The sequence below is a fragment of the Theobroma cacao genome, chromosome 10 (assembly GCF_000208745.1).
Source record: "Theobroma cacao cultivar B97-61/B2 chromosome 10, Criollo_cocoa_genome_V2, whole genome shotgun sequence".
Taxonomy (NCBI): Eukaryota; Viridiplantae; Streptophyta; class Magnoliopsida; order Malvales; family Malvaceae; genus Theobroma; species Theobroma cacao.
The window spans coordinates 2,496,826-2,508,621 of record NC_030859.1 but is presented as its reverse complement, the minus strand read 5'-3'; the positions used below and the strand labels follow the sequence as shown (position 1 = coordinate 2,508,621).

Here is an 11,796-nt window from a genome sequence, read left to right as displayed (position 1 = left end):
TTTGTATAGTAGTGAAATACAAATATAGAAACCAAGTTACACGTCATATTCAAAAAAAGAGTTGTTACAAGTTATGTTGAAAAAAAAAGTTATTACACGCCATTAACTCTGACAGTTTATGTCCTAGTGACATACAAAGATAGAGACCAAGTTATACACCATGTTAAAAAAGAAAATTTGTTACACGCTATGTTGAAAAAAAATATATTACACGTCATGTTTAAAGTGTTTAATTCCAACAGTTTATGTCCTAGTGAAATACGAAGATAGAGACCAAGTTACACGTCATATTGAAAAAAAAAATTATTATCTGTTATGTTGAAAAAAAAAGTTATTACACGCCATATTTAAGGTGTATAACTTCATGTTTAAACTATACTATATTCAATAGATTTGTTACAGGTCAAATGCATTAAAGTTGTTACATACAGGCATAGCATGTAACAATTATGTGCAGTGTTCTAATGTATAGATTTCTCTTATATAACTTCAACCCATGAATTTTGGGATTCTATAAATGTAAATTGATGAACTTAAGGAAATACATTAATGTCATTTCTACTTTTTTACTGTAAATTAATGACGATATGGCAAGAAATAGACAGAGAGAGATGACGATAGTTGTAAATTAAAGAAAGTTGAATGGCAAGAGAGAGAAATATAGAGCATAGCAAATAGATGCAGTAGAGAGATATTGATAAAATTAGAGAGAGTTGGATGGCTAGAGAGAGAAATCGAAAGCACAATAGAAAGATGCCAAAAAGAGAAATCAGTAAGAAAAATTGTGATAAATGGTTAAATTATTTGAAATGACTTTAAGGGCATTTTTGACAAGTCATAGTAAAATTAAGTAAAAACAGGTAACTTTATATTGATGGCTATTTTTGAAATGGGTTTATCGGGAAAGTCATTTCTCACAATTTTCTCTTTTTAGTTTTATTGTTTGATAAATATAAAACATTTTCGGTATACATAATGGTTACAAAAGGTTGAAACTTTAAACTTAGCTTCCATGACATGTTTATTTTGGCATATTTTCATTGCAATTATTCTACATGGTTTTCAATTAGATCCGACTGATTTTGTTCTGCATTTGTTTTTTCAATAAGCAATCATAAAAAAAAGCTAGAAATATGAACTTACAAGCTAACATGAAAGAAGTCACAAACCATAACGATACCAAAAAATCAAAATGTTTTCCTGGACAAACTCAATAATCCAACAGAAATAGAAACCATGTCCTTATGAGTTCAAAGTTACAAAACTGAATTTTGCTTTCTTCTTTTTGGCAATGAAATTAAGTATAAGTGAAACATTATTGAGCTTATTCTAAAGGTTTATATGAACATGATCACGATAAATTTTAGGAGGCTTTTCAACCACTTTAAACTTGTAAGGATACTTCCCTTTCTTCTCCAGCTTAGGCACTTTGACCAGATACCACAAACACCTCTCATTTGGTTTTGATATAATTAGTGGAGTCCTTAGGAACAAAGTTATCAACTGCCTTGCCAAGAACATCTCTTTAGTAACATCTGCACATCTTTCTAATTTGACAAACTTGAGATTATTGAATTTATCAGAACTAACAAATATAGCTAAGAATTTTTAGCACTAGGCAAGTCATAGCATTTGGGATAAATTTGCAAGTTAAGATGTTTGAAGAGCATCAAATTTGTGCATTAATCATTACATTGTTGCGAGTTCTATCATTAATGTCAAGTAAATTTTTATCAAACAAAAGTGAAATTTATTCTCGTATGCCACAATATTCCACTCGTGCCAATTTTTCTAACAAGCACTCTACTTGTATCATAAAAACGTAAAATATACCAAGAAAATGGGATGACTTACAATTACTTAGGGGAAAATGTTTTTAGTGTAAAATATTTTACAAGAAAGTTTAATGTTTTTTGTTATTTAGATAAATATCGAAAATATTTTCTATCATTTGGATTCAATGGAAAATATTTTTCGCATCACTAGTGGAGTTATTTGGGTGTTAAGATGATAAATAGGAGTTAGATTGCAGAGTAATGGTGTTATTTGATTTTCACTAATTTAAGATCAAAATAAAGAATGGACATGAAAATGGACAAAATTAATAATGATATTTCCCACAACTTTAAACCACATATCTATAACTATATATAAAAGGGAGCCCTGTCTTATCTTTGCGTCACATGGAGCGATAGTTTTGTACCGTGTAGAGCTCTAATTGATTGCTGGTTCAGTTTGGAGGCTTCCAGGTGTGGGTTTAGTCTTTTTGGTCTTCCGCTCTAAATGTGTGGGCTTGAGGTCTCTCACGCTTGTGTTTTTCATTTTTGAATTTTTCTATTTCTCCGTATGATCTCCATTATCATCTCTATCCCCTTTATCAATTCTTCTATCCCACCTAGGTTTATGAATTTCTCTATCAATATCGTTACCTTATCCTCAATCATGAGATCTCAAACAATGGAATAGGGTTTTGCCTTTTGCCTCAGTCAAACATTTTCTAACTTGTGAAATCATATTTGCCAGGTTATAGGCTTTGAGATATAGGCCACACATTATTGTTGACCCATAAGATTGAAATAGTGGAAGTTAGATGGATGCATGGTCTGTCAACTTGGTAGTAAATCCTGCTAACTGCCTCATAACTCTTTTGCATCCATGTGAGTGTGAACCATGCTTTATATAGAACCCCAATACTTTCCTTGTGTAAATTATCTTCCTTTGGATGAAAAATAGTTTATAGCAATTAAGTTGTTAAAGTGTTTATAGATACCAGTTAAGCATTCTTGTATCTAAGTATTTAATAATTAGTGCAATACAATCATTTATACAATCCTTTAACTCTTATACAATACTAGTTTATAATTAAAGTAAGCTCTAATTTTCACAAAAATTTCTATCTCGTTACTTTTTTACCTTAACACTATATATAAAGATATCAATATTTGTCAATTATGTAAGACATCAAAAACCTATAGTTATATGTATTCATCAAATAATGATATTAAAATATTTTTTATTATAATTATTAGTAAGATTTATTCAATTTATAAATAAAAATTTAATTGCATTGAATGGTTCATTAAAAAATATTTCTTCTTCTTGATCATGCTCTTCTTTCCCATCGTTTCTTCAGCTTTCAAAGGTTTGCAAAATTAGGAGCATTTTCAAAAGAAAATACTGGAGATGTTAGTTGCCTATTAAAAGATGCGTATGGGGTTTGACTTTGAACTTTCCTAAAAACAACTCAACAAATAAAGTATATATAGGGTTGCTTTTCTAGGAGTACTAATTTATTTTCCTCTTTTCATATCTACTAATAATATAGAAACTTAATCTATGCAAATCAATAGATTAAAATTTCCGACCATCTAGTTCTAGCCCAAATTGTAACAAATCAAGATACATGGTCATTATCTAGATATATTTTCTGTTGGTACCTTGAATATGAATCTTTGAAACATGTTACAAAGATGTAGATTTGTTGATACCCTTAGTAGGAACGTTTGAAAACATATCACTGAAGATGTTGATCATAGCATGTTAATCATGACACAGTACTTCTGATATCCAAGTAAGAAATATGATAAGAAAGAGGCATGGACTTCATGCAGTGCCAAGGATACACAAGAGCACTCTTTCAACACTTTACCCAAAAAAACCAAAATGACCAATGGAAATCAGAGGGATTGGACATACTTGTACTTGAGAGTTTTTTTTTTTTTTTGAAAATTGGTTTCACTACTCTTCAAATCAGGGTGCCATTATGCGTCTTTCGCCTAAATATTCAAAGACTCCGATGACATAATGACCCTGTTTGGGTAAATCACCTGTACATTTACAAAACAAGCCACTAAATAAGCCTTTGGTGGCGACCAAAACAACCAGAAAAACTAAATGTCCTACACAAAAAAAAGTGGGCGTCTCCATTGGCTTGCAACATAAAAAACAAAGCCGGATCCTAATCAATGTCAAATTATCTGCAACATGTTCAATTAAGATTCAAAGTTCAATTGTTGCATTATGCTAACTGACTTCCTCGCATACTATAACAAAAACTAGACAAGCAGCCCAGCACAAGTTCACTGGTCATCGCCTTCACCTTTCTCAACTCAATGTTGAAGTTGTGATAAATTTTGCCCACCCAGTAGCAAACCTCTCCAACTTTTTGTTACTGTGCCTTGGTACTTCCTTGCTTGCCCTAACCTTTCCCTTCAGCTAGTTAAGTACATTTGCTCTCATCTCCCTTGAGAATTTGTTCATTTGCTTTAGCTTCTGTTGATTCATAGCCCTGCAACTGGAAAGGATGTTGGTGCAAATAGGGTTTAGATGGAATTCAAAAAATCGATAAAATTAACTTCAAAGCCAACTTTTTAATAAACGCTATCTTTACACTACAACATTTTGACTTGTGGCTGCAAAAAAAGATGCAGCCATAGGTTCAAAATCTGCTGCCTTAAATTACAGTTGCACTTAGAAAAAGTGTAGCCTTAGCCAATGTATGGAAAAGTTTAGCTACATGTTTTATAAGATTTTGCAGCAAAATTAATATCCAATCATATAATATATGACTGCAATCCTAAAATGTATGACAACATTTAAAATATGCACTTAAATTGTATAATAACAACACATTCTACATTCTAATATGTTACAAAAAAAGTCCAAATTTTATAAATTTTACCAATTTTACAAAATTTATAGCAACTTATAAAGTAAATTATGCAAATTTTACAAAATTTATAGCAAATTTGATCATCAAAGAAAGTTTTTTGTTAAGTCATTCATTCATTTTCATTAATAGAATGTAAAATACAAAGTACTGGATAACAAGCTAACAAGAAAGGCTCATGTAACTAGTTTAATTACATTGAAACAAACAACCCAAATAATGCCCCATCATAATAGAATCATAGTCAAAATCAAAACAAAGAGCCAACGGACAACAATCATAACAGCAAGTTTTTTTCTATTTTCATAACCAAAATCAAAGCAAAGCAATGAATAAAGAGTTGTGTCTCATTGCTCGTTTTGCAAGTTGAAAAGCACAATGGTTGCCTTCACAGGGGACATGTTTGAATGTTACATGTCCTATGGCTTCACACAGTAAATCAATGTGTGAAAAGGCATTTCCAAAATCCAATATCATTATCAAACAAAAGGCATGAAAAATAAACAAGAATAAATTCAACACGTACTAGCAGAATCTCAATGTCTAAATTTGAACTCAGATAAAATCTCAATCACAACAATAAACTCAAAAAAAATTCAACACTTCAGCACACACTACATTCTAAAAAAAGTCCAAAACAAAGGAAAAGAAGAAAAAGAGAAAAAGATTGTTGCAGTGTAGCAAAAGTAAATAACTTACCGTTTGTTGAATGCCATTGATGTAAATAGCTTTAGAACAAGTAGGTGGGGGAGGACATAAAAAAAAAAACAAAAACAATACATAAAAAGCATATTTGACTACACTCCGAGTATATAATAACATAGAGTTAGTTGGCTATCAGAATATAACACTTCTCTTACTCTTGATTTTCTTACTCGTCTTATTTGTTTTGATGTGTCAAAATGGTTTGCAATAAATCCTTTATATAGGCTTGCAAGTATCTTTTCTTCAAGGACACAACTCTTTCATCAAAACACCTTTTTATCTTAAACATACCTTTGCATTTTGCAAGACACAATGCTTAAATAAAAGTATTATTTCAATAATTATCTTATAAAAAGACAATCATTCATTCTATAAGACACAACTTTTAAAGTATAATATGAAAAGATAACTTTTCATATCACGCTATAAAAGAACAACCACTCATTCCACAAGACATGCCTTTTGAACTATAATATTAAAAAAAAACTTTTTATATCCAAACTTTTGATTTGTGTTGTTTTTCCAATTGTCTCATAACTTTTGAGTTAAGATAGCTTTTTCATATTAAGAGACAATTCTTTTATTTTGAAAATACACCAACAAATGACTCATGAGACATCATACATCAGCAACAAAAGAATTCCATGTCACGAACAAATTTTTTCATTTCCTTCAACTTGTATTTAATCACAACCTTGCAACTAGAATCAACACTATTGCTCTCATAACTAAAAAAGGTTTTGTATTTTCCTAGCCTGACTCTACTAGTCAAGCTTTTATCCTTATTTCTTTTTACGTCCACTCCCATGTCCCCTGGTTCAAAACTCCTAACACCACTTGAAGAAAATCCAAGACTCAAGCCCCACAACCCCACCCCTGGATCACAAAGACTCTCAAAAGTAGGGGTGAGCAAAATCAAATCAAACCAATTATACATCAAAACCAAATGTGATTTGAATAAAACAATTCAGTCTAATTGGTCCATTAGATCAATTGATCCAAAATGTTTGGTCCAATTGATTTTTTAGCCGGTTCTTGATTTTGAAATTTTTAGACCAATTCACCCAAAAAACCAAACTAATTTTTTATATATTATATATATATATATATTAATATATAAAATATTTTTTATATATATTAAGAGGAATTGATGGTAAACTTAATTGATAATATACTTAAAATATATTAATTTATTATATGTACGTATACAAATCATAATCATAGTAATTTAATTTTAATTATATATTTATTTATAAATCTATATTAATATGAAATTACAAGTTATTTATTTCAAATGATATAACTTATATGTTAATATTATAATATATCATAATAAATATCCTACATATTAATATGTTGTAATTATTACACCTTAGTAATGGTTCATAATATAAAATATTATGAATATATATAGAATTGTATAAATATTATATATATAATCTATATATAAGCATTACTATAACTTATAATAAACTTTGTTTATATGATTACACTTAATAACCTTATAAATTATCACCTTATTTTTTATAACATATTGTTTACAATTAGTTATTATTTATACAAACTTTGATATAAAATATTATAACATATAAGTTGTGTCATTAATTTCATTTACATAACAAAATAATATATTATATATATACATATATTTAATTTATACATAATTTGTATATTTTATAATTATGGATGAAGATTATGAATTTTAATTTTATAATTTACAAAAAAAGTGATAAATTTTGATCCATTGGTCCAAAACCAAACCGACCAAACCAATTCTATGTTTGATGAGTTTGGTCTTCCTTTATATTTGGTCAGTTTTTTAAAACTATTTTGTTCTTTTGATCGTTAGATATGACAGGCCCAACCACTTAATTCACCCATTTGCTCACCCATACTTAAAAGAAATAACAACATAAAGTCCAAGCAAGCGAGAGATAGAAACCCACGACTCGATCCCTAGTCAAAAACTCTCATACCCTAAGACTTGATCGCAACCACCCCACCCATCAAGGTCACAACTACCCAGAAGCTCAAAGACTCAATACAACCAAGCTATTTCTCATAACAAGCAGCATAGCACATAAAGACAGAACCCAAGAAAAGAAATCCACATTAGTTCAAAATTCAAAGACTACGTTTTTCTTATTTTTTTTCTTTTACTACCGCAAACGAGGACACAAGAAAATTGATCCCTGTGCTGATCAAACAAGGCCTAAAAAGAGCCAAAACATATGTTTTTTATACATATAAATAGATTAAAATATGTTTGTTCTTGAAAGATATGTTAGTTCTTATATATATATATATATATATATATATATATATATATATGTATAGATTAAAATTCGATATATGAAAAAGACAAAACATTCATCGTGGTAGGCAGAGCAAGTCAAAGACAGAAGAGGGCGTGCAATGTAAGGACGACAAGAAGAGAAGGATAGACAACAGCTTGACTCTCATCTTCCTCTCGACAAAGCCAATACCTTGGGCTCAGAGCAGTGCATTGCAATAGAAATAATAAAAATATTGGAAATTATATATATACATTAGCTAAGTTAAAAATTTCATGATTAAGGATTGGTTTGGTTTGATTTGGTTCTTTGGACATGAATAAAATCAGCAATAAATTAGAATGCAGAAGGGAATGAAAATTAAGAGCCACCTTTGATTATTCAGCACAAGGTTGAAGAGTAGGGGTAAACCAAACATTAATGTCATGTCTAAAGGTTGAAGAGTGGGCAATATATGTTGTGAAGAAACCAAGAAAAAGTAGTACTAACATGCATCGAATTGAAGCAGTGAGTAAGTCATGGATAAGACATTGTCAATCTTTTTTTATCCAAAATGAAAATAATTAGTGAAATATGAATTTTTTTTAATTTTTAATAAAAGATAAAAAGACATATTTTATAGAAACATAGATTTAGTTAATAACCGTTATCATCGTTTCTTTTCACTTTCTTTTTTGGAAAGCTAATGAAATTTTATTAAATTTTTAAAAGATCAGTTCTTCAAATTATAACTAAAAACGGACAAAAATAACGATAAAAACCCAACAGGTAATAAATATTACAAAATGTAAAAAAATCTTTACTATGAGATACTTTTATTTTTGTCAACCCATCAGTCATAAGTTGACCATTACAATTCTTTCTTTTCTATTACTAATAGTCTAGCCTAGTTAAATTTCCCTTTTGCTAATCAAATTTCAGCTTTTTTGTTTTTTGAAATTTTTTATGAGATTTTTTTAAATAATATTGGATAAACAACATATTTATTTGGATTCACGTTTTTGAAGTTTAGGAAAATATGAAAATTAGAATAATTATTAACTCAAAGTTTTTGGTTTAGCGATGAAAAACAAATCAAAATAAAATTAAACAAAATAGCTCAATTTAAAAGTCTACTATAGCAAAAACCCTGTCTACCTACATAATGCATACACAAAAATAAAATGTTGGTGTAAATTAAGAAAGAGCAAAATATGTTTTGATTATACAAAAATCTAAACAGCCATCCTCTTACCATTTTAACAAAATAATACACCACCTTACATTCCTTAATATTCACCTTACATTCCTTAATATTCACCTTACATTCCTTATTAATATATTAGACTAATTAAGTTGCAAAAATTGTAATTGGAATATGCTACATACTATTTATGTATCTTTGATTGTTTCAAAATTATATCATTTTTTAACCCTATTTTCTAAAAAAAATTCTACATTTCAAACATACTTTTTACTTTTTGAAATTAAAAAGAAAAATTTATTTAAATGGGGAAAAAAAGAAAACTCACTAAAAAAATATCATTTATTATTTAATTCTTATCTAATGTTATATATTAGTAATCTAACTTTCCGTTATTCGTGTTACAAATGAGGTATCTAAATTTGATGGAATGGACTAATCTTGTTTAATCTAATGACGGAACTCTAACGTAACTCTTTGATATTAGTTACATTCCATAACGGACTATGGGATCAAAATTTCCTAAGCGCCGCATACACACATATCAAATTAAAACATGAGTGATTTCTCCTTAAACCATCCTATTGATAAGGAACAATTAAACATTTGTCTGCATGTGTAATTTCTGTCTGAACAAGAGCATTTTTTTAGACTATGGGATTGACATCATAGATCTTCCTGTCCTTTCTTAATTACCACACTTAAATGTGTGATCTGTAATTACCAAAATTAGAAATAAAAAACAAAATACCAAATGTATATGAATGGATGAATAAAACCCAAAAACATTTTATGATTCATGCTAGATCCTATCATGGAAACAAGAATCATCATGTCTTATGTAAGAGAAGCCAGCCCAATTCCAACCAACTTCTCAAATTGAATTTTGTTTGTAACATTACAGCTTTGATATCCTTAGACCAAGATCTGTTCATATCCTTTACAGCTATAATTGCATTGTTTTGAGCAAATTTTCACTCCCTCCACAAAGATATTTTGTCAACGTTTGCATCAATCCACTTCAAATAAAAGACTATAATGGTATTTTTTGATGAAAGTCAAGGAGTGCCCTGATAGTTTTTCCTTTCCTATTAAGTCATCATTAATATGTGCAACAAGGACCAATACCACTATAATCTTGCGATAAGAACAATGGGATCCCTTCATCTCTATATATAGCATAGGCTGTTTGGGTAAAAAATGCATAGAAAGCTTTCAATTCCAATTCTTTGCTTTCTAGGCAGCCATGACTCCAAGGAAGGAGAAGTTTTCCTATATCACCGATGATTCTGCAAGGAAAGCTAGCTTCAGGATAAGAAAGAATGGTCTGTTGAAGAAGGCGAGCGAATTGAGTACCCTTTGTGGGATAGAAGTTTGTGTGATTATCTACAGTCCTTATGACACTCAACCTGTGGTTTGGCCATCCCCTGAGGGAGCCCAAAGTGTGCTCTCGGAGTTTAAGATGATGCTTACGATGGATCAAAGCACGAAGATGATGAACCAAGAGAGTTTCCTTAGGCAAAGGATTGCAAACGCCAACCAACAGCTCCAGAGACAGTCTAAGGACAATCGTGAGAAAGAGATCACACAAGTCATGTTCCAATGCCTGGCTGGACAAGGGTTGGAGAGTTTGAACATGATGGATTTGAATGACCTCGGGTGGTTACTCAAGCAAAACCTGGAGGATATTGACAAGAGGATTGATACGCTTACCAAGGCGTCTGATTCCCAAGGGTCTGTAGCAGCAGCATCTGCAGCAATGGCAACACCAGAAGCGATGCTGAAGAGTGGAGAGAAGGTGCAAGCGGAGAGTCCAGAACGTGAGGCAAGCACGGAAATAGAGGATTGGCAACAGATGATCGAGGAGCTGATGCACCCATCAGATGACGTGGGACTTGGTTTGGTGCTCCCATTTGGGGATAACAACCCCACTGCCTTTTTCCCTTAGGAAAAACAGCTATGCGTATCGCAGTTTCAGTACTGTCTGTCTGCTTGTGTTATGTCTAGGGATGTTCTCATTGCATGTTTTGATGTTCTAGTTTAAGTTATTTACATTTTCTTTTCTTGTTCACAATCAGCCCTTGAATCTAATGTACCTAAATAAATTCCTTATGATTCAAATATTATGATTGTTATCACATATCATGAGTTCTATTGCTATAGACAACTTATCATATTTGGGTCTCGGGTGTTGTTTCAATTTTGTTGTTTCTTATGGTTTTTGTTGTAGGGTGTTGTTTCTTTGCTGTATTGGGTGTTGTTTCAGTTCTCTCCTCATGGTGTGCTCTTGTAAGCTTTAATATGATCTCCTTCAGTTGATCAGATTTTGTATCAATCATTCATATTCAATAAAATTGTTTCTGATTGAGCAAAAAAAGAAGAAGAAGAAGAAGTCAGCCAAATCAACATGTAATGTAAGTCAATGATAGTCAGCCTCTTCAATTTTATTCTGGCATATAAGCACAAGCAATATGTTTATCAAAATCATTTTATCACATAACTTTCATGTTATACAAGTTGTACTAACATGTATCAGATTGAAGCAATCAGTGAATCATGAATAAGAAATCACCAACCTTCCTGATCCAAAAAGAAAATAATTAGTGTAATATGATACCTTTTAATTTTTTATGAAAGATAACGGTACGTATTTGTAGAGACATAGAGTTCGTTAGTAACCGTTATTGCCTTTTCTTTTCTTTTTTTGGAAAGACAATCAAATTTTATCAAAATTTTAAGAGATTAGTTGTTCAAATCATAACTAAAAACGATAAAAGTAACGGAAAAAACAAAAAATAATAAATAGTTCATAAGTATTGAAAAATCTTTAATACAAATACTTTTAACTAGTCAAACTATCAATCATAAAGTTTACTTCTTTTTATTTTCTATTACTAGTAGTCTAGCCTAGTCAAATTTCCCTTTTGCTCATCCAATTTCAACTT

At 30.4% G+C, this 11,796-nt stretch overlaps 1 protein-coding gene across 1 annotated transcript; it reads left to right on the top strand.

Annotated features, from left to right (window-relative positions):
• Positions 10,098–10,861, top strand: LOC18586161 (agamous-like MADS-box protein AGL80). The gene has a single exon (XM_007009390.2). It carries the CDS (start codon positions 10,098–10,100, stop codon positions 10,797–10,799), a length of 702 nt encoding a protein of 233 aa, XP_007009452.1. The 3' UTR covers positions 10,800–10,861.